The sequence below is a fragment of the Chroicocephalus ridibundus genome, chromosome 1 (genome assembly GCF_963924245.1).
Source record: "Chroicocephalus ridibundus chromosome 1, bChrRid1.1, whole genome shotgun sequence".
Lineage (NCBI taxonomy): Eukaryota > Metazoa > Chordata > Aves > Charadriiformes > Laridae > Chroicocephalus > Chroicocephalus ridibundus.
The window spans coordinates 30175358-30199489 of NC_086284.1; the positions used below are offsets into that span (position 1 = coordinate 30175358).

A 24132-nucleotide genomic window follows, 5' to 3' on the forward strand; every position below is an offset into this window, starting at 1 on the left:
CAAAGTATGCAAAAAGACTAGGAGATGTGAGAACAGGAAAAAGAATGGTGGAAGAGGAAGAGATACTGAATGACTGAATTTAGAAGGATGGAGAATCAATAGTAAATACAGATAGAAACAACGGGGAAGAGAATTCGGAATACCAGAGAGAAGCCTGGAAAAGAAAGAACCAAAGTGAACATACAGTTATGTTCATCTTTGTCATGTACCGATTGAATTGATTTCAAAGAACCGTTGCCTGAATGATTTTGTGTGATTCCTGTCGCAGGTGCCGAGGACATGACTTAGCATGCTGTCTTTTCTTCACAAATTCTGTTCACTACTGCTGTTCCCACTCAGATGGCATGGGAACTGAGCTATAGCCCTCCTATACCTACCATGCAGCTCAGCCTTTTGTCAAACTGCAGCAGCTGTGGGTATAAACATTTCCAATAGGCAGCAGTCTTGGCCTATAGATGTGGCAATAATATATAGTAATATTGTTGTAATTTACTTCTAAAGTTTCCAGCACATCTATTATCTTAAACAGATGTAGAGAGAGGACTTATTTCGTCTTGCTCTGCAATGTACTTGTCTCTGGGATGAATCATTATCTCTGTTTAATGGGATAGTTACTCTCATCTGAAGTATAAGGATGTGAACTAAATAAGGTCTTTCTTCCAATTGTACTCCTTTGTTTTTCAAACTGAGAAAGAAACAGACCAGAGAGGAAAATAAGCCAAAATAAACCCTGAAGTGTTGCTCCTAGTTTGAAGAATCACTTTGACACAGTCAGGAGATGACATAAGTCAATGCTATTATGTTTTCTTTGACACTGATGACAGTGTCACAGAAGATTAGTAAGCAAATCCCAGGTGAGATTTCAGAAGTTGACTAATGCGAACACTTCAACTGAGATTTTAATACTATCTTTATGTGAAAATTGATTTCCCAGGGAAATTGTGTTTTTACCAGTTTCTTATAAAAAACTTTTGTATTTTGCAATACTAACAGCCAGTTTCACGTTTATAATTGCTTTCCCTTGGTCTTACTTACCCTGACCACGCTGGATAAATCTTGGCTCAGTATCATACATCTGGTTCTCTCTTCATCTGCTCCAGGGTGTGAGTGTGTGGGAATATTTCAGGTTTCAGAGGTTATTCATGTCTAGCAGAAATAGAAAACAAACAAACAAACAAAGAAGTAGCTCCCAAAATGAAGTGCTCTTTCCCCACCATACATGGTCCTTAATGAATAAACTTTTTCAGGATTCATTTCTCTGGGGAAATTTGGGCCAGTTTTGGGTTTGAGTGTGACTTCCTAAAAGTCTGGATGTTTGGACTATGTTTCGGGTTGGCCTGTTTGAGACAGAAGTCTGTTGCTTAAATTCTGAAACATCGATTATTCTCTCTGTTTTTCCAACATACATTGTGTGTTTCTCTTTGTTGCATTATTGTTATTGTTCTTTAGATGTGAATGTTAAATGACTATAGATCGTGCTCAGTGGGCCTCTCTCCTGACAGTAAATCATTATTGTAAACTCTTAAAATGAGCAGAGCACATTCCTCTGAGGCTGAAATCCTGATGCTTCCTCCATGTGGATCTGATTTCAGATCAGAGCCATGTAATTCCAGGACTGTAAGTTAATTTGGGATGTGATCAGGGAGTTTTATATCTTGGGAAGTTACAATCCTGTAAAAACAAAATCAGTAGAACCAGTCCTCAGATGAGGTCTCCCTTAATGGTATCCTGATTTACAATCTCTCGGTTAATGAAATTCTTATTAATTATTAAATACAAATTCTGAGTGTCTTACAAAGCAAACCAAAGAAGCAACTGTATCATTTAAAAAAATGGGTGCTGAAAAAATAAAACCTTTACTTTTACTAAATAAAAGTGAGGGGAACTAAGGATACTACACTAAGTCTAATTTCATAAAACGTATCTCTTTCAATTTCCTTTTTTTTTTGCTTACTTCTTTTTCTTGGGGTAGACCTGGATTCAGTTAAATTAGTCATGGAGAAAGATTATTTCCATGATTTGGTAGGTGGATATGAGTGTTTGTGTTTGTGATATGGCTGAATGGTATCTCTCTGTACCGCATATAAATCATCCAAACAGACCTATTTCTTGTGTGCCTTAGTAAACTATCCTGTAATACTATGGACACAAGGTCCCAGATTTTACTCCAGATGATGCAACATAAAATATTGCATTATCGGGTCTTACTGTCTACTTTAGAAACATGTAGCAGAAAGTGCAAGGTATCTTTTCCGGGGAAGTAACAAGTTCTTTGTAAAAAGACATAAAAAATCATCAGATAGGGAAGATGAGAAGAAGAAAAAGGAATGAAAATTATTGCAGAAATGAGCATTTGTGTAGGACTTCATGAGTTTCTCTGAATGTGCATGAATACTTACTGTATTTATTTTAAGACATAATTGACACTTTCAGAAAATGGTGATGGATGCATGTCCCATCTTGTAAATTGCATTTTGTATACTAGAAACTTTACTCATTAACTAGAATGAGTTATTTTGCAGTTACTGTTCTCACTTGGCCACATTTAAGGAGCAGTCTATGATGTCCATTAAATTTATGAACAGTTAGCTCAATGCTTTCAGATGTTCTTAGTGTACTAATTATACTAAAAAAACCCATGAATCTCTAAAGTCTGAAAAATTGGTGTATTTTTGTTTGGGGTTTGGGTTTTTCTTTTTCTTTTTTTTTTTTTTTTTTAATGGGGACTGGACTTTTGGGATAGTGTCTTTCAATCTCTAAAGATTTTCTATTACAGAAGAAAAAAGTCTTTTCACTAACGTGCTAAATTGAAACACATGGATTTCTAGAAGGTTATTTTATTTTCCTCACTAACCATAGACTTTTATTGCCTTTTTAAATATTCATGGAATAATTTTATTGAGAATGCCATGGGTTTTTTTAAAAGTTGAGCATACAAAACAAATATAGATGGGGCTATTCTTGCCTTTTCCATTCCATTGAATAAAACATATGCAAGCTCTTATGAATTAACTCTTGATTCCACGCAGTGGAAGAGTTACCCATGAGTTTTGCATGTGTGAGGTTCCATTACTAATTTTCAGACTAGAAAGCATTAGTAATGGTAATTACTAATTAGAAAGCACTAGTGTCTCTAGAGGCTGAGTCTTTATGGAAGCTCCTGTTTTACATCTTGAATACTTCATCTGCCCCCATTGCAAGTACAGCTCTGATACTCTTAAAATGCAATAGTGAGAATGTTGTCTTAAAGAGACTGCATTATCAACAAGGTCGTCATCAATTGCATTGTCAAAGAAGACAGGTGAGAGAAAAGAAGCACTGTGTGGAACTGGTATTCATTTCATCCATCAGCTATTGGAAAGCTAGCTTTCTAGTCATAGACAGCTATCTAAACTCCCTCTAAAATGTACAAAGGAGGCAAGGATCTCTGTCAAAGACAATTAATTTGATGCTAAGGACAGTGTTTGAAATGGAGGAATGCACTGGCCTCTGAATGTACCATTTTAGTTCCACATTAGAAGCTGTTGGGTTACAAAGAACTAAAAGCCAGATTGAAAAGGCCACAGCAGTACCGAACGGTGCAACACCTAATGCTGCACAGCACTTGACTATAACTATGACAGTCAACTAAAGAGAGCAGAAAGTTTTAGTTGAGATGAAAGTACCACAATTGGTTTAGACTACGCTCAAAGAAACCCAAGGCTGTAGGGGGAAGAGTACAATCAGAAAAACAAATATTAGTCAGAGAAAAGCTATAAAATTAAAAGAGAGAGACTGCTCAAAGGGTACAAATATAAACAGTTAAAATGATTCATGTGTATAAACATTTCATAACATTATTTAACAACATTATTTAACAACAGCAGAGGATTTGATTGATTTAGAAAGAGAATTATGTGATGGAGGAACCCGTGATAAACCCAAAGTACGTTGTATGACTGAGTTCTCTTACGGTCCTATGTTCATGAAGGCTGAAGGCTGTGACTTTTTTTGTTTTTTTTAATGTTAATGAGGAGCAATCTCTGCTCCATTCTTTTACACTTACACAAATAAGGCAATTTCTCAAGTACTATATCAGTGGTTAGCGAACTTGGTTTGATGTAGTTCAATGGCTTCAATTCCTTTTCTTATCTGGAGGGGTCAAATTCATCCTTAGCTTCAGCAATTTATTTGGGAGTATGTCCAACTACTTAACCACAAACTGGCTCAAAGGATGTCCAATCTGCTCCTGCTGCAGTGAATGTAGGGTCCATAAGTAAAGCTTCAGCTAGGCAAAGAGCTGAAACACAGAGAAGTAAGATGTTTAGTCTAGAGATTAAAGTACTTAGGTTGGAGGGCATCTGTCCCCAAGGACAGTTTACTGGTGTTATCAAATGGTTGCTCGGCATGGAAAACAGGCAAACTTTAGAGCAGGGATTAGAATCGAGGAGTTCCACTTACCAGCAGTAAATGCATAGGATTGCTATTATTGCACTTAGATTTACTACCACTACTGCTACTGCAATCACTACCACTACCATCACCTTTGCCAGTACTATTGTTTTTGTGAGGTTGTCCTACTCACTAAAGCTGTTGGTATCTCTTAAGGGACATCCATGAAGACAGATTATGTTGTTGTCCAACTTGTACCTCTATATTCCCAGAAGAAAAATTGATTCCAAATATTTAGAACTGTATTCAAAAGTTCATTGCCTCATCACAATCTTTAAGCGTGATCAGTTTCTTTTCTCTTTCATGCTACTTACCCAGAATCGGAATAAATATTCATCTGAGGTTTAGAGAGGAAATGGGATGTTATAGCCTGTGATTCATATACGGTAGAATTTAAGACTGATATATAATCATTTCTTTGTGTCTTGTCTACACTTTATTCATGTGAGGAAGCTACACAAAAAATCTCCTGAAAGATTTTTCCAAGGATGCTGTTAACGAAGACATTATTATTTGAATCACGTTGGGTGCCCAAATACCAGAAATTTCCTCACATTTTACAACTCTCAACAGTTATAGCTATGATGAAGATACACATTATCCTGGAACTAGACACTGCTTATTAACAGAAAAACTCAGATTAGGAAAGCTAAAGGGTTTCTCATTAAATCATGACCTACCCAAAAGAAAAACCAAACCAACCAAAAAGTGCTGCGTGCAAGTGCCTCATAGAAACAGTATGCATGAGGTGTTTGGCACACACCAGTCTAAATGTAACAGCCTCAATCTGTGGATCGAGAAAACAAGATTAAACACAGCTGCAGAGCCATGGTTCCTCCCTGAGAGGCATCTACCTGGCTTGCTCTCTGTTCATGTTGTACCACATGGAGGTAGCGCAGTGGCCTGCAGCCGGCTCCCAGGGTCCCACAGACTGAACCCTCTGATGCACGGCTCTCACTTCTGCAGCACTCTTGAAGGCCAGCAAAGCAGGCAGGGTCAGAAGCAGCTTTTGCAATTTTGCTTTGAAGGTAGAGCATGAAGTCCTTGCATCACTGACCTCTGACTCTGAATCACTGTGTAGCCTGGGGAGAGTGGAATTCAAACCAACCTTGATAAAGGTACCCATTCCCCAGTCTGTTTTGGCTCAGACCTGCTGTGCTTGGGAGGACAGGGTTGCAAGAAATCAAGCTATGCCAGGGTAGAAGAGTCCTGCTGTGCTGTCTGCACTCTCTCTGTTTCTCCAGGAGCTGATGAAAACGCAAAGGGCAGTCAGGTTTTATCCTTACAAAAAAAAAAAAAAAGTATAAATTTAAAAAATGTTTTCTGAACATTCTGAACAACCTAATATTTGGATTAAACCCCTTTGTATTTAGACAATTTTCTAACCTCTTGAAATATTCCATGATTTTAAGCTCTGCTTCAAATGACTGTCTTTTATAGGGGTTCATATCCTGTTTTTTTTTCATGTTTGTTCTATATTGATGCTGCAAAAGTTCAGGTAGGTCTGAACTTTTTATTTCTCCTGAGGAAAAAGTATGCTCAGCTTTGCAAAGCTTAATAATGCCTCTGCTGTGGTGTTACAAACCCCTGCTCTGTCCACCTCTCAGTCTTTCTTGGCAGAAATGTCCTCTTGGAGGCATCCAATGAAAAGGGTGTTTGGTTTTTTTTGCTGTCTGCAAAGCAATAAAAGTCCACCACTATTTAAAATTTGGATATATTTTAGGCTCTTATCTGTTTTCATAGAATGAGGTGCTTATTTGCCATTAAATTTAAATTAAAATCAGGTCCATGTTGGTGTCAGGCTTTGATGCCTAAGAATCACATAAAAATACAGCAAATGTTGATATGAAGTACGCTTTATTTAATAGACCTTCATTTCAATATTTGGTTGTAAAAGAAAGAAAAAAGACAGCAAAAGACTGACCACATATTGCTATGCAATACAATGTCATGGCCCTATGCGTAAGTGTCTTTCCCACCTGTGTGGTCTTTGCTGTTCTCTCTTATATCTATGCCAAGACTTAGACTGACTCCCAGCACAGTGGGGTCATGATGTGACGGCATGGCTGATGTTTCAGGTTAACTGTCCTGTGGTTTGCCCTCTTGGGAACTTCATGCGCAGGAGGAACAGACTCTTAGGATGGCAGAATAATATGCAGAGCTCTTAGACCTGTGGAAGTTAACTTGTTCTGATAATGGTGCTTGTGGCATTACAAATACCCCACTCAGGCACATTTTGTCTGGAGTGAAACCACATGGCTGGAATGCGTTGAAAGCTCTTTGGAGCAAGGACTGTTTGTTTTGAATTTGGCTAGAAAAGGGATAGTAAGCTTAGGACTTAAGTGTTACAAACCATTATGAAGAATGAGAAGGTGAAATCAGTGGTGAAGGACTGTTAACTGGGATATAGAGAACTTTGTGACAACATGTGACACATTAGCTTTATGTCATTCTTAGCACAAATTTTACAGAAGAAAAGAGAATTCCCTAAAAGAGTTGACCTAGTAAAAATGATATGAAGGTATTCCACCATTATTATTATTTATTTCTTGTTATGCTTGTAATAATTCATGTGCTTTCCAAACAGAAAAGCTACAGGCTCTGCCCCGAGGAGCTTACAATCTAAAGGTGGAGAAGGAGAGAGACGTTAAGGAGAAGGAGTCCACAGAGAAGTCAAGTGGCCAAGATGGAAATCAACCATATCTCAGCAATCAAACGTGGTTTGAACGCATTGTTGCAAAGCTATACAAACTATTTTCCAATTGCTGCTCATATTTTCCATTTTGGTTCAACTAATTCACTCCTAGGTGCCATAGAAGGAAGCTTTCAATATGTGAGCTCAGAAAGAGTAGCACTTATGTAAAGCAGAGCTGGAAAACTCACCTAAAAGTACAGAGATGAGAGGGGGTTTTCTGGATTTTCAAAACTCAGTTCAGTACCAGCATAGTTTAGATCCAGAATGGTATAGCTTTAGGTCAAGTCCTACAAGGTGGGAGTTACATGTGATGGATTCCATCTGGAATGTAAGTGTACTCTATGCATCTGGAGGTTCCTTATTACAGGCTAATATGAACTACAAAATCTATCATGGCAGGGTTAGAGAAGTTAGGAATGAAATGACCACACTGATGTGGTATATTCACGTGTTTCCAAGGGAGGAGAAGGATGGTGCTGAGAGTTTGAGCATGGTCATTCCTAGGTCAGTTGTAAAATTACAGTTTTAATAATGTAGGACACCAGTCACTGATGAAAAAGAAACAGAGCATTTAATTTTAAAAATACTGGTTTTGACTAAGATAATAAGTCACTCATCAGTTATGAAAAATACTATTAGGTTTTCTTTATACATTTAAATACCTAAGTATTTTTTATAAAACCTCCAATCAGGTTCCCCCAAACTCTGAAATTGTCAAAGAAACTGTCTTAAGGCTTGCCTTTAAAAACTTCTCAACAAATTGCCATATTTTTCCAAGTACTCAGGGGATCATTGTATGTTCATTCCTGAAGTATCTTTCTCTTAGCAAATACGAGTGTATTGTGAAGGCAAAAGCTAATAAGCAGTTGAATATTAAAGTGCATAGGTTGTCCATGTTTGGAAAAATAAATGGTCAAAGAAGCAGCAGCTGTTGTGATTACGGATTTCCAGGAAGAAATCTGTCATCAGATTTTAGCAAGCCACAGATATTTCTTTTAGTATAAGAAACATTTTTTTACAGTCTTCAAAACCTGCAAGTGCATTTCTAACAGTGGTATCAGGACAGTGATAATCCTTTTGCTGGGAGGGAGCAGCTATAATTAAACAATCAAATACACTGATCTTTCATAATTTACAGGTATTTGTATTCCTTCAATAAATAAAAGAATATACTTTAACCTTTGATTCTCTATAGTTTTTGAAACAAATCAAGTTTCTAACAATTTAAATAAATGATTCTAATAGCTTGACATGAATTATGCTGACGAGAGCCACTTATGCTTATTATGGTGCCCAGAATCTTTTAAGAATCTACAAAGTTAAATAAAGGCTTACAAGTCTCTTAAGCTACTTTTTATTTGCATAGAAAAATATTTATCATAGGAGTCAACTATCATATGAGAGAAATTGCATTTGTTGTAATTGAAAAAGATAGCTAAAAAGTTTCTGTGGGTTATTGCAACAGTACAAGAATACAAGATGCTTCCATTTATTAAAAAATGTAAAACAAATTGTGAAAGCTAAAGCAGGCTACAAAACAGAAGGTCCCCGTATTATCTGTCTCTTGACTACTATGTTACAAGATCATGTGCCACAGTTGAGTACTATAAAGTGTAATTCTGCATTTGCTAATGTAATTCTTAAAACATTTCCCCCCCAAAGCACTATGCAAAATATATATATTTGTGAATGCTTCCTCCTGTAAGCATCACAACCTCGTTATAACATAATCACCCTGATCAATTGTTTCCTGTTTCCCATCACAGTCAATACTAATGTCCAACTCCTTGTCCAGCTGATCCTGTCGTGTGGCTGGTTCTGAGTTCTGTAACTCCATTTTCTCTGTTTCTGAAGCACAAATACTTCCCTCTTCCTGTGAATCTGAAGAGTCGCCATTATTTTGTGACTCAGCTAATGCGCATTTTTCGTCAGGACTTTGGATGTTTAATTCACAGTTCATGGTCAGTTCTCCCTCTTCCAGTTCAGCAGTTTTCTCACATTGTTCTTCTGCCTGTTGACGGGAAACTTCTTCAGAAACGGTGTATATTTTATTTGTACTCTGCCCCACAGAGTTTGTTTTTGATCGTCTGTGAAATAACCCAAAATTTTTTATGTCTGATACAAAATTCACACGCTTTTGTTTCTCCTTTGTGGACTCTGACACCATCATTGCTGAGCCGTTGCTTACATTATGTGCTTCAGAAGCAATAGTGGCTGATCTTGGGTGAATCATCGTTGTTATGTCAAAAAGGCTGAAGGTCTTTTTCTTTCCTTTCTTGTTTCCTTCACTCTCACCATTTTCTTCATTTTCTGACAGAGAGGCGTTGTCTTTGTTCAACTTTGCAGTCTGCAAATTAGACAGCTTGCTTCCTTTTAACAAACCAAGGACTTCAAAACGAAAGCTAGAAATATCTTGTTTTAACTCCTAAAAATTAGGAAGAGAGATGAAACATCAGAGCATGAAAGCTAATTTGAATTTTCCTCTCGTAATTAAAAAAAGAAGAAAAAAGGCTAGGGATCGGTAATAAACTTCACCATCTGGATAATACCTGGCATCTTCAAGGTGCAGACTGTCTAATGGTTCTTACAGGTGAGACAGAAAAGTGAACAGCAATTTTATCAGAGGAGACTTCAGAGGAACTTTGCCTTAGCCTAGACTACTGATAGAAATAACTGACAGTGGTGGAGGAAGGAGCATGGACAACTTGAAGACCTAAAGCCAATTGGCCAGACAGTATTATACCATCATAGTAACAGCATTTTGATCAGCTGTTAACACCATCCCTTAAACACACACACATGGGGACACATGCATGCACAAGGCAAGGTAGGACTTCATGCGTTTCCACTAAATGTTTGGCAGCTAGCAGCTAAGTCACAGCTAATCACTGCAGGCTGCTTTCACCCAGTGCAACTGCCGTCTCTTAAAGGCTTGTCTCAGGAGAAGGCACGTTGCCTTCAGGAGGTTCCTATTTCTCTTCATTTTCTCTAAAGGAGTAATCATAGAACCACAGAATCATTTGGGTTGGAAATGCCTTTAAGATCATCAAGTCCAATTGTAAATCTAACACCACCACTAAACCATGTCCCTAAGCTCCAACTCTACACATCTTTTAAACACCTCAAGGCATGGTGACACAACCACTTCCCTGGGCAGCCTGTTCCAATCCTTGATAACCCTTTTGAAGAATTTTTTCCTAATATCTAATCTAAATCTCCCCTGGTGCAAGTTGAGGCTGTTTCCTCTTGTCCTATCAGTTGTTACTTGGGAGAAGAGACCAACCCCCACCTCTCTACAACCTCCTTTCAGGTAGTCGTAGAGAGCGATAAGGTCTCCCCTCAGCTTTCTTTTCTCCAGGCTAAACAACCCCACTTCCTTCAGCTGCTCCTCATAAGACTTGTTCTCCAGACCCCTCACCAGGTTTGTTGCCCTTCTTTGGACGCACTCCAGCACCTCAATGTCTTTTTTGTAGTGAGGTGCCCAAAACTGAACACAGTACTTGAGATGGGGCATCACCAGTGTCGAGTACAGGGATACAATCACTTCCCTGCTCCTGCTGGCCACACTATTCCTGATACAAGCCAGGATGCTGCTGGCCTTCTTGGCCACCTGGGCACACTGCTGGCTCATATTTAGCCGTCTGTCAACCAACACCTGCAGGTCCTTTTCTGCCAGGCAGCTCTCTGTGTTGTGACCCAAGCGCAGGATCTGGCACTTGGCCTTGTTGAATCTCATACAATTGGACTTGGCCCATCAATTCAGCCTGTCCAGATCCCTCCGTAAAGCCACCCTACCCTCAAGCAGATCAACACTCCCGCCCAACTTGATGTTGTCTGGAAACTTACTGAGGGTGCACTCGATCCCCTCATCTAGTTTGTTGATAAAGACATTAAAGAGAATAGGCCCCAATACTGAGCCCTGGGGAACACCACTTGTGACCGGCTGCCAATGGGATTTAACTCCATTCAACGACAACTCTTTGGGCCTGGCCATCCAGCCAATTTTTAACCCAGCAAAGCTTACGCCCATGCAAGCCCTGAACATCCAGTTTCTCCAGAAGAATGCTGCGGGAAACGGTGTCAAAAGCTTTACTGAAGTCTAGCTAGACAACATCCACAGCCTTTCCCTCATCCACTAAGCGGGTCACCTTGTCATAGAAGGAGGTCAGGTTAGTCAAGCAGGTCCTGCCTTTCATAAACCCATGCTGACTGGGCCTGATCACCTGGTTGTCTTGTACGTGCCATGAGAAGGCACTCAAGATGATCTGAATGAAGAAATCAGATCAGTTTCCAGCTCTATCTTCTGCGTGTATAAGCCAAGTCAGATGAATTTAATTTTGAATTTTTGGAGTTTGAGGCACCAACAGAAACAAAAATGATTGATGCTAGAAATATACAGTGATGGATGTAAGCATTGTGATATATATGGTCCTGTTTCTCTTCACCTGTGATAATGGATTTTAATATTTGACTGCTTATTTCAGTTTTCTGTCTTTTAAGTCATATAAAAGCTGTTCTGTACACAAACAAATGCTCAACAGCACTCTATAACAGAAAAAATCTGTTTCCGAAGGTGCTGAAACTATTTGCATCTTGCTTTAGCAAATATGTTGTTACACACACTTAGTCCCACTTGGTGTCCCCTTACATGGGCACAATTCAAACTAGCTGGTAATATCGATTATTGCTCCAGCTAAAGAAAGAAGGAGACTTGCTGGAGTCCATGTACAATACTACCTGTGTGTGGTCCATCAGGACACAGACACTGCTCTAGAAAGTAAGTTATATGCTACCTGAACTACTGAGGAGCGTGAGAAATATGCTTCACAGTCTTATAATATCTTAATAAAACACCTATAGATACATAAACACATACCTTAAAATTTTCTTCTGTCAGTCCTTCCTCAGTTTTGGCATCTCTTATCATTGCTGCAACATATCTCTTAACCAGATTTCTCATAACTTCCTAAAAATATAAAATATTGTGTTAGCTTTCTTGGTATTAGTTACTAAATCTACACTCACTGGGCCTGCTTGGATGTCTTTGTGCTTTAGGAACGTGACAAAAAATGTACAAACCTTAGATCTGGTTGAAAATTTATTCTGCTTTTGAATGGGAAGTGCTGATATTAATTATCCTGAGAAGGGCTGTATTGGGTTTGACCAAAGATATTTCTCATGCCACTAACACGCAGTCTGACAGTGAGCAGTTGCTGATGTCTCATGAGGAGTTTAAGTCTAGTGCAGTTGTTTAATGTTATTTCCAGCTATACCCTCCCAAGCCTCCTGTGATGTGAGATTCAGAGACTTTCCGAATCAGAAACGACAGCTCTAGGTTTAATGGGCTGTGACAGGTTTTCCTATGTGTTTTGAACTCATGTAAATTTTCAGCATCCACAAATCCTCTGCCAGTGAATTCCACAGTATACCTGGAATAAGGTTCCACTTGGGGTTTTATTTTTAACCTGCTCTCTGATAATATCCATTGTAGCCGTCTACTTCTAAGAATCCTAAAACTATTTAGGTTGGAAGAGATACCTGGAGGCTGCTTAATCCAGCTCAGGGCCATGTCCAGTCAAGTGCTGAATGGTGAAGGGCCAAGGGCGAAGATGCTGCAGCCTCCCTGAACAACTTTTTCCAATTGTTTACTGCCCTCACTGTGATGATGATTTTCCTTGCAGAATTTCCCTTCCTGCAACTTGTGTCCTTTGACTCCTGTTCTTTTGCTCTGCACCTCCTAGAAAAATCTGGCTCCTTCTTCTTTCTAACCACCCACTATGTTATAGAAGATAGCAATTAGATCCCCCTTAACCTACTCCAGGCTGATATTCGAGCTTCTCCTTTTATGTCAGCCCTCTAACCATCTTGGTGGCCCTTTGCCGGATTCCTTCCAATTTGTTAACATCTCTCATGTAGTGGGGGGCCCAAAACAGGACACACTGCTCCAGATACAGTCTTACAAGTGTGGGCTGGAGGAGAACAATCACTTCTCTCAAAGTGCTGCCTACAGCCTTACTAATGCAGCCTAGTACGTGTCTGGTATTTAGTTTGTGGATAGATGGTAAACAGCTGCTCTGTGTTCACCTTCACCATGATTTTATAGATCCCTGTTGTACTTTCCACATCTGTCTTCAGGTTGGAAAAGTCCTAGTTTACCTAGTCCATTAACTACTAAATCCGTTAACTACTAAACCTACAAGTGTACAGCCCACACCTTTTTTAAGTTGCAGCCCTTTTAACACAACAAAAGTTGAAAATAAACCTGAAATTTATTCCTTGTGCTACCATAATCTCAAAAAATCAGATGCTGAAGCACAAAGGATGCAGAAGAACAACAGATTACAGGGGATCTAGGCAGAGGGGTTATTAAGGGACAGGAAGTTGTGCATGGGGGACCAGAGCTGGAGAGATGGAGAGCGGGTTCTGATGGAGCATGTCAGTGAGCTGCACATATGATCCTGATGAATCCCAGCATGGAGGTGGGATTGTGTGTCTGCTTTTTTAAAGGCAATCTATGTTACAGTGGGCAAAATACTGGTCAGCATGTAATTGTTCTAGGAAATATCCTTTTGCGCCACAAAAGTAGACAACCCTACTTCTCAAATGCTGTTGTTTGAACAACAAAAATACTACGCTTATCTGCTGAGGATGAAATAAGTATCCATTTATTTTTTTTTCTTTTCTTTTTCCCTACTATCTCATTAAATCTTCCTTTTTTTTTTCCCTCATGAAGACCTTTTGGAGGCATAGAAAAATAATTGCCAAAAAACTAAACATGCATCTGTACCTGATATTGATGATGTCTTCTCAGATTGTCAGCTGCACGTCTCTGAAAAAAAAGAAAAGAAAAGAAAAGAACAAAAAGCCATGAATGCCTGTCTGGTAGTAAAATACTTACAGCATAGCAAAACAGCAGGTCTGTGCAATATGTGGTATCTAGCAAGCTGAGAGAGATGGTTGAAAGTCTGTTGAAAAATGGCAGTGTTGAAGCAGTCTGTCATTAGCTTTACTGAAAGGAGAATGTTGTTATTGGGAAGGCAAAGTGGATTCGAAGCTGGTGAAGGGCCTGGAAAATAAATCTTATGAGGAGCGATTGAAGGAGCTGGGACTGTTTAGTTTGAGGAAGAGGAGGCTGAGGGGAGACCTCATCGCTCCCTACAACTACTTGAAAGGACATTGTAGAGAGGTTGGTGCTGGTCTCTTCTCACAGCTAATTAGGGATAGAACAAGAGGGAATGGGTTCAAGCTGCAGCAGGGTAGGTTTAGGCTGGACATTAGGAAACAATTCTTCACAGAAAGAGTGGTCAGACACTGGAACAGGCTGCCCAGGGAGGTGGTGGAGTCAGGTAAATACTGAATGTGTTTAATACTCATTTAGATGTGGTGTTGGGGGATATGGTGTAAGGGCGAACTTTGTAGAGTGGAGTTGATGGTTGGACTCGATGATCCCAAGGGTCTTTTCCAACCTAAATGATTCTATGATTCTATGATTTTCTATATTTTCATCAACGTGCTGCAATTCCAGCATTGGTATGGAAGTGGTGGGGCAGCCAGGTCTCTACCTGCAGAGGCCCAAAGTCACTTATCTGAGATAGAAGGGGAACAATGTGACCATGACACTTGCACAGACTGAAGCATATTTTACCATAAGCATGGTGTTAGCAAGACACTTGCTATGGCTCCTAAAGTTTCATTTAAGATGCAGCTAACCAAAACCTGCACTATAAAACTACTTTAAAGAGAAAATTTCCGGCTCAGTTCCCAGTCAAAAACAGTTGGGCACAGAGAGCGATACGGAAGAAAGAAACTTAGCTTACAATGCAGAGTCTGGAGTTGATAAGGAGGGAGGGTAAGCGGGATAGTAACTCTGAAGAGGAACGGCAAAAAGCAGTGTGGCAGGTTGAAAGCATGGTACAGTCTTCAAGCAAGTGTTACATTAGATTATACTGCCATATCTAAGGGGCTGTCCAGAAGAAGATGGGGGAAATAAAAGGCCTGAATTACTTAGTCCTTTGACCCTTGTCCTCAATAGCATCCTGAGTCACATCTCCCTATTACCTTAATTATCCCTGAGTGGTGAAAGATAGACTTACAATTTTAACTTGGGTTCTTCTATCTGCTGCTAGTGAGAAAATAGGGTGTCTGATGACTGATTGTACTTTTACAAAACAGAACACTTACAACATTGTAAAGCAGGATAAAAGGACATCCAAGGGACTTGTTAAAATTGATCTCAGTTGTATAATGAGGCAGGCACAGTAAGGGATTTTGTCATCTTCTTCTACTTGAAAGTGATTGTCAATGTATGATTAACAATTTCCCTGTACTCAGAATCAGTTTACACTTTAGGGCTCATTTCTTGTTTGTAATTGATCTGAGGTATGCAGTAGCTGTGTGGTTGGGCTTGGCAAAAAATACTAGGAAGTAGAAAATCATTATTTAGTAATTACTCTGAACAGCCGCTGTGGGGTAGGGCTTACACACAAGCATCTTGTCGTCAGTATTTTTCCAGATCGTGTTTCTGTATCTATGCCTCATCCAAACAGAAGATGGAAATTCCCTGTGTTTAAGGGTGGAGGGACAGGTGACCCTGCTCACCACCGGGGCCGATGATACTCTCCCACCACCCGCCTTTATTAGCTGGGTTTTAGAAAAAAAAAATCTGATTTCTCGCAGTTGACCACACGATGGAGATGTTTCATTCCTGCTGAGAGAGCACTAAGGGACTCCGTGGCTAAAAGATCTCTCAACAACAATGTGACTCACAGGTAAAGAGAAAAGCACTTTAAGGTGTAATTGAAATGCACTTCAGTTCAGAAAAAGCCAATAACTCCTATAAATAAAACAAATGCTGATTCTTGACTTGCAGAATACTTTCTGCAGTTTCTGTCTCCTCTGCTTTATTTTACAGTGAAATGTGAAATAAATGCTCTGTTTAATTCTGTACCCATAACAAGAAATAGCTAAATCAGGTTTAACCTTTTTTTGCAACCAATTCTGAAACTCCCAGAAACAGAGGCTGTGGCTTTTCCACTCAACGCAATGTCAACAAGTGCAATTTGGGATGACTATGTAAACAAATTCATTTGTGTAGTAACCTGTCCAGAACAGTTCTACTGCACTTAACAATTGTTTTCAATCCATACCCTTGAGAAGCTGAAAGAGAATGCATTTAATGGTATGTTTTCATACACAGACACATACATACTGCACAGGGAATGATGCCTATCAAAGTTATTACCCCCATCAGTTCTCTGTCTCCTGTTTAAATGTTCAGACTCAGTCTCCAGTTCATAATTGCCTTTTCATTCCTTCTGAAAGCAGAATGAATCTTTGCTTAAACACATCTGAAAATCAAGCTATTCACTATAAAGAAGATGACATTAGCACTCATATTGTCCTTATTTAGTTCCCAGCCAGCCTGCTTTTCTCTTCGTGGTAATAGTCTAATTTGTGGTTGTTCAAAACTTGTTTCAAGTAACCGCTGTGCTATGTGCACGAAGAAGTGTTGAAAACTATGGCTGGCAAAGGGATAAAAGTTAAATCTGTCTAAAAATAGCAACAGAGGAAGAAACAGTCTTCTGTTGACAATGTTGTATGAGATCATGAAACTGAAGGAGATACTTCTATCACTTTCCAAAAGGAGCACCAATATCCTTTAGGAAGCTTTAATTGTTGTTCTACTAGTAGTGATAATTATTTTGGTCTTCCTGCTTACGCCATTCCTAGTAATTTGCATTGTTTGGAAGAAAAAATCTCTTTAGCAGTCAAAAATTTGATAATGTTAAATTACTTCTTTTGAAGTGTTTTATCAAAATTATATTTTTATAAAGCAGGAATTCCTATTTAATGTCTGCATTTGACCTCGAACTGCTTAGTGATAAAGGTCCAGAAAATGTAAAGATTGTCTGAAGTCATGGGATATATTCCTCATCTTAAACAGAAGCATCCCATAAAAAGGGAAAGAACTTCTCTGTGTTGACAAAGAGGTTTCCCCATGAGATGGTCCTCGGCTATACAACAAACACTCCAGATTACTGATTTCCATTCCAGGTGGAAGGTGTTATTTCTTCACTCAACTTTCAAGAACATGTATTACAGGGAAAATACAAGATACTTATATTGACTTAGGAGTTGTATCAATTTCCACTTGGAGAACAATGAACAGGAGAAGGGGATAGCAGATTTTCTCTGACAAATGACAATAATTATCCTGTAGGTTGCTTGGAAAAATGGTATAAAAATCTGGATAGCTAGAAAAGAGGTAAACTTCAGATGAACAAAACAACAACAACAACAAAAATTAATGAAGACATCCCTGACAATCCTTTCCATTTTCTCCTCTGAAATACTTAAAATTATAGGTAAAGCACTTTTTGGCGACTGATCAGACATAAAGTGGAATGTAATTTGAAGAAAATAGTACAATTTATTCCAGTGGGATTAGGGTTTCTCTTTTTACATCTCTTCTTTTTTTGAAATAGCAATGGATTTCAGACGGCCAGCAGGAGTAGCCTTGAGACATCCAAAGGCCTTGGGCAGTCAGGAAAACTTCAGCCTAATGAATAGAATTACATTACTAATGCAGCTTTTGCAAAGGTGAGCTGACAAAGTTAGCAGAATTGCTATATATATATATATATATATATGTGTATATATATATATATATAAGGCAGCACACACTGTTATTTTAGAGTTTTAAGTGTAGGAGATACTTTGTGATAATAGCTAAAGAGAATGCTGCATACCTGGGATATGTCAAAATGTCAGAAAATAAAAATGTGCTGAAATCTGAAAGGTAGATCTCTGTCTGATTAATAGCAGAGCTGAAGTACTAGTAAATCACATGTAAGCATCCTGGCCTTTCTTCAGCTGTAGCTGTGGCTAGAGAATCTGCGGTCAGCATGGCTGGGCAGTGTGCTGCTTTGGAGAAAAAACCTGTCCCTTGAAAAAGCTCCCCTTGACTCTACCACCCACTGCTTCAGCTTAGCTGTCCCAGTACAACAAAGGACAGCAGAACCATGGAACTGACATCCCAGGAGAAGCAAATTAATCAGCCCTCTTCAGAGCACCTCACTTCCCTGCACACCCTGTTCTTTCCCATCATAGCTTGCTTATAAGCAGCACTAGAGATGGTCCTCCCAAGCAACCATGCCATACTTATTTCTACTGACATTTTTCTTCTTCATATAAGCCAGACAAATCCTTTCACTAGCATGTCTGCTGTAAAATATCCTGACCTTGAGCCCTTTCTTTATGAGTTCTGCCTGCGTATAATGAACTTTGAAGTGTACATGCATATATTTTTACAGTGGATTGTTGGTGACACATTTAATTAATTCCTAGCTCATGATTCCTGGCTTTTTGCTACTAAAGTTTCTTATGCAGATATCATGCCTGATGCTTGAAAAATGCTGGCTTTGACAAGCCAGTTCCATCCTGTCTATCATCTGTTTTGTATCTTCTAGCATTGACTCAGCCCTTGGATGCCCACTATTCCTTTTTCTACTGGAAAACACCATAGTATGTCACTGCTGATTAGAGCTTCCTAATAGGAAAGTTAGCATTTAGAATTTTCAGAACAAAATGTTTTGAAATCTAAATTCTGCCTTACAGAAAATATGGCATCCATACATCCATATAAGAAATACAAGAAAATGAGCCTGAAATTGGGTCTATAGTGTTTTTTCTCCAGTACTGGTCATAGGGAAGGAATCAGAGTTCATAATGAAAAGTAGTAGGTTCCAACAAAGCTTATCTTGTAGCTCTGAGGCCAGAGTTATTACAAGGGAGATTCCAGTGAGCTGGAGTCAGAGAGCTGTCATCTGAGATCCCTGAACAAAAGGCCAGAGAAAACTCTTCATTTCCCTTCAGTTAAAAGAACATAGAGGTCCTAAATTTCATTTATGATGCAGTTTGTTGGGACAATTGAAGACATTCTGGGAACCCAAGGCTGAGCTGTGGATGATGGGAATAACTTTTTCAAAACCAGAAAGCAGCGCATTCCCCCAGGACAAACTGTGAGATCACCATGGTGTGCCCACTCATTCTCCGATGACCTAACCTCTTGGGGAAAATCCAGTTAACGGCATCTGGTTTACATCTACCCAAACTGTGTGTAGACCTGACTGCTGGAGTGAATAGTGGCTCTCGCACTCTGATGGGGTGTGGAATCACCTAATGTGGAAATCAGAGAGCATAGTGCATATCCACATCTTATCCCATTTTGGAGCTTGGGTGCATAACCAGGCCTAGAAATCGCAAAATGTTCTAAATTGAGATAACCCTAATGGGGCTTCTGTTATAGCTGAGGAGTTATGCAGAACAACTTTATAGTTTTATGACATGCCCAGATATGTGGACTGAATTTGCCTGGTCAGACACTCACTTTTTGCAGGTATTGGGAAGTCTTGTTGCCATGATGGCTCTGCTGGTGAGCTCTCTGCTTCAGAGGGGTTTCAGCTATACTTGCATCTAAATACTTATTCTGTAGTGGAAACTAGCAATGGATATGGCCTAATTGTTTCACAGACTTTGGGATTTCCACTTTCTCTTATCAAACATTTTTTTTTTAAATTTACTTTACAAAAATGAATCAAAAATGTCCTGTATCTCTCCCTCACCTCTGTCCTCCACTCCCAAACAGTTCAATAACTAGTGGTTCACATTCAAATCATAATGAAGCCAGGTTCAGCTCCTTCTCTTCTATTCTCCCAAGAGAGCACCTTTTCCTCTGGGGTCTTAATGATTTTGAGATGTAAATCTCTCCTGTCAGAACTATTCTGCTTGGGGTAAATAATTAAATATCCACTGGAGAACAGAAGTGAACCTGGGTCTCCCTTAGCCCAAGCTATTTGCTTTACTTGGCACCTGCTTCTTCTGTCTCCAAACAAAAATTCAATCCTGAAGCTGAAAAGTCTCAACAAAAGCTTCTTTGAAACTGGTATATATTAATGAAAAAGTCTGAGGTTCAAGGATTTTGTATTTATTTTTTTTTTCATTAAAAAACTCCAAAATTCTATTTGGAAAAATTTGTATCCAGCTCTGTGTATAGACTCCCTGCCCTTTGACTGTTTGCTGCACCAGTTTTTCAAACCCCAAGCTTCTACTTGATAAAAGGTGGTGTTTATGTACCCCAGCAGAGGTAGCTGCAAGAACCAGGACTTTCTGAACGCCCTTCCTCGCCATGCCATTCAGCATGGGGATGAAAGCACCCTGTCTCTTTCTTTATTATTCCACAGAGCCAGGAATGACTTTACTTCCAGAGCTTCAGTTTGAGAGGGGAAAAAAAGGGAAAAAAATCCCTTATCCTGAATGGAAAGTCTGACAGAAGATATTGCCCTGAATGCTTTGCTGAGATGTATAAGGATATTCTGTATCTGCCTCAGTCAAACAGGGTTATTGCATTTAACAATCCCAGATCCTCAGCTGCTATAGACTGGCATCACTCCATTAATTTTAATATCACTCTATCAGTTTACACTAGCTAATCATCCCTACCAAATGTTTAATAAATGCCTAGAAGTATTGCCCACTCTTCCCCCCCACACAAGTACATCACTCTCTTGATTTTCTCTTTCTAATAAAATCTCAGTTTTTCCTCCTGTTGGTCTCTGCATTTACTTCTTTCCCTTGCTGGGTTACACAGTGATGTTTTATTCTTGAAATTCACCATTCATGCTAGTTCATGTCATTTATTTTTATTTCTGTCTGAATCACTTTTTGTCTCTCTCCACTGCTTTTCTAATATTAATTTTAATGGGTTTTTTTCAGTGTTTCTTTCTTATGGTCTATTATTGGCTTGTTTCAATGTCATCCTCATACTTATAAGCTTCCTTTTCTAGCTATTTCTTTCCTATCTACAAGTATGACAGCTAAGTGAAGCATATTTTGCTTTCACAATGTAGATACTGGCCAACAAGATCAGGATATTGCAATAAGCCTGATTAGAAACTTTCCACAAAGAGGATAAGATCCACTCATCAGCTTAGGAATTTTGAATTTATTTTATATGTCACTCTTGTTTTTTATTCTATATCTGTACACCCCTGTGAACTTGTTCCTCCAAGTATATGTGGCAATTAAACTGAATGCCAGGATATGACAAGTGAATATGGAGGAAAAGCCTATCCTTATTACTTAGTTCTCAAGAAACTGGGAAGAAATACAAACAAAAGGTCGATAGATTAATGGTCCAGCAAAGAATTGTATCATATTCCCTGGTTTCTTTTAAATGAATGGAAGTTTTGCTACCAGGGTCAACAGCTCGAGGACTATAACCCTCCCTTCTTCCCCTTACCCACACATGACACTCCCATACTCTCATTTAACACTCCTCTATCTGAGTTCCTAACAGACTTGAATACATGTGCATTCACCAAATCCCTATGGCATAGGGAAAGTGCCATTATCCACTTTTTACTCACAATAATTTTCTTTACGTTGGAGTTGGCTAAATGCAGTCTAGTTACTGAGGTACTGACTCACTTGCTATGGGAAATGCAGAAAACATAACTAGAGAGATTTAGTTGTTGGTGGGTTAGGTTGTTGCCTGGTTCTTTCCTCTGACAGTATAGACAAGCTGTGCTGCTGACAGGTATCTCAACTGGTTAAAGCTAGGAGGGACAAATTCAAATCTGGTTTACCCATTGCAGCTACCAGAGAAAGTCTGTGGCTGAGATATTACACAGGCATCTGCTGAATCCATGTGCAGGGCTATTCTTCCTCCCCTTGTGTGTCTTTTCGCCTCTTTTTTTCTAGAAATTTCACTGCTAATCAGCACGATTTGAATAGGGTACCAAGGTGACTCTGAAATAACTCTACCTGTAAATTCAAGTAAGTAATTCCAAGTAAATGTTGTTACCTTTCAAAATGTTTTCTTTAATGAGAACAGCTTTTGGTGAGAATGCTTTTATGGTAATCCCCTTTCATTACATGGAGACAGAGAGAGAGAGAGAATATCCCATGACAAATACTTTAAACATGAGTCTGTGGTTCATGGTACGTCAATGATAGTTGAACTGTGACACTTGAGCTAGAGATCATCAACCACACCTCTGGGACTGGTAGACAAGTATGCACACTTGAAGTCTCATACATATATTGCTTTTAATCTTTCTTGCATTATCTCTAGATGGGGCACAGTTACGGTTCATATTGTCATTGCACAGGAATATGATGATGCTTTCTCTTCATTCAAATACATTGACACGAATGTAAGAAATAAACATTCTCTGCTAGAATTATTCTCTAACTCATACGCACAATATTTGACAGTTTGGATGCTCTGTAAGGCTAAGACTCCTTTATATAGCAAAGAGGAGGACTATTGACAGAGTAAAACACAGGACTCACCCCTATTGTTCCAAAACTTTCAGGCTTTCTTCTGATTTTTTTCTTGCAAAGGTGTCTCCATAACCATTTGATAAGATACCACAGAGACTTTGGACTTGGTATGACATTAAAAGGAGTGGGCAGAGTTCCTCCTTCTTCAAAGTAACTCATCCAGAGTTTTGTTCGAGCAAACTTCCACTCGATGTCTGCATGATCCTGCACATAAGAAACACAACACCAGCACAGATGTTGCTGTAATTAAGGAGGTGAAACAAACCTCTATAAAAAACTGAAAACCTAAAACTACAACAACCTTGAAATACTAATGAATTTTCTTGTTAAAATACTGGCATCTTCTTTTGACAGAAAGACTTTAACACAAAGCAAAGCTAAGCTCCTTTACTTCAGTAAAGAGATGTTAGATATATACAGTATATATCCACTTTTAACCTTCTTTCCTTGCTACAGGCTTTTAAATAATTAAGTCACTCAAACAACAAAGGATAATTACAAGGAGAAAAATGCTACATTTCTGGAAGAGGTGTTTTGTTAGCAGCTCATCATCATTCCACACAGATCACTCCAATTGCTCTGCTGTGTAGCAGCTTCAACAAATCTGTAAGTCTCACGCACTCTCTCAGTAATTGACAGCCCCAGAAATTCACAAATAGATTATCCAACAGATCATGAGGCTACTTAAAAGTGTTGAGTCAAGTATCTTTTTTTCCTCCTATTTTGGAATTATATATTTGGAATAGGTTGTGGGGGTTTTAATTAATTTTTATTAGAAATTTTATTGCTTTTGGATTCTATATAATATTGTATAATGTCAAAAAGTTTGAAAAAAAAAATATCAAAACTAAAGTCCATGGAGAGATTGCTAAATCCTAGCAGCTGAAGAAGAAGTTTAAATCACTAATATTAGGTTTGGACAACAAACATAGTAGGCAAGAACTTAAGCTACAGGTCTAGCTCTAGCCTTTAATATTTAGCCAGATATTCAGTAATCAAAACAGTAACTTAGAAGTCGTAGTAGGAAAAGTATTCTACTTGCATCTGAGTTTTGATGAATGCTAGTACGTTGTGATATTGTGTACCAGACTTTGCCAACTAGCATTATATAAACACATGTAGGCAGTATTTCTTTCATGGAAAAACCTTGGATTTTCCAGATTAGAAAAAAGGCACATTTTAAAATCTTAAGACTGTGAAGCTTTCTTTTATTTGTTTGCTTTCTGCATGATCGTATTTGAATTATCATTTGATGAATCAGTGTTTATTTTCATTAGTCTCCCTAATAGACAGCTGAGAAATAAAAATAAGCCAATGGCTCTGATAAGGATAAAGACAGTTTTCATTAAAGGAGAAAACAGGACACTGCTGAATAAGAATTCAAGACCTTTTGTTTGAATTGCTGATGGGTACAAAATTGTCCATGAAACATGGGCATCCAATTTCTATTAACCGTATATTCACGCTTTAAAATGTTAATAAATATAATGTAATAAAAATGAAGCAGAGACAGAGCAATTTTTGGCAGCATCTCTTTCTCAGGAGCGATCCCGCACAGTGCAGCTTGGGCAGGGCTGTAGCCCATGTCACTTGCCAGCAGCTTCAGGACACCCTTCTCAACCCACGACCTGGCTTCTGCAGCAGGACCACCTTCCCCATTC

General features: G+C 38.8%; 1 protein-coding gene across 1 annotated transcript in view; it reads right to left on the reverse strand.

The window, feature by feature from the left end:
- Nucleotides 1-6329: 6329 nt before the first annotated feature.
- TRPC4 (transient receptor potential cation channel subfamily C member 4) overlaps nucleotides 6330-24132 on the reverse strand; it is a 161685-nt gene continuing 143882 nt past the window's right edge. Inside the window, exons 8-11 of the mRNA XM_063333196.1 lie at nucleotides 22481-22675; nucleotides 13914-13955; nucleotides 12003-12092; nucleotides 6330-9551 (exon numbers count right to left, since the gene is read on the reverse strand). Coding sequence (XP_063189266.1) covers nucleotides 8835-9551; nucleotides 12003-12092; nucleotides 13914-13955; nucleotides 22481-22675 — 1044 coding nt within the window. The 3' untranslated portion in view covers nucleotides 6330-8834. The remainder of the gene's footprint in view (nucleotides 9552-12002; nucleotides 12093-13913; nucleotides 13956-22480; nucleotides 22676-24132) is intronic.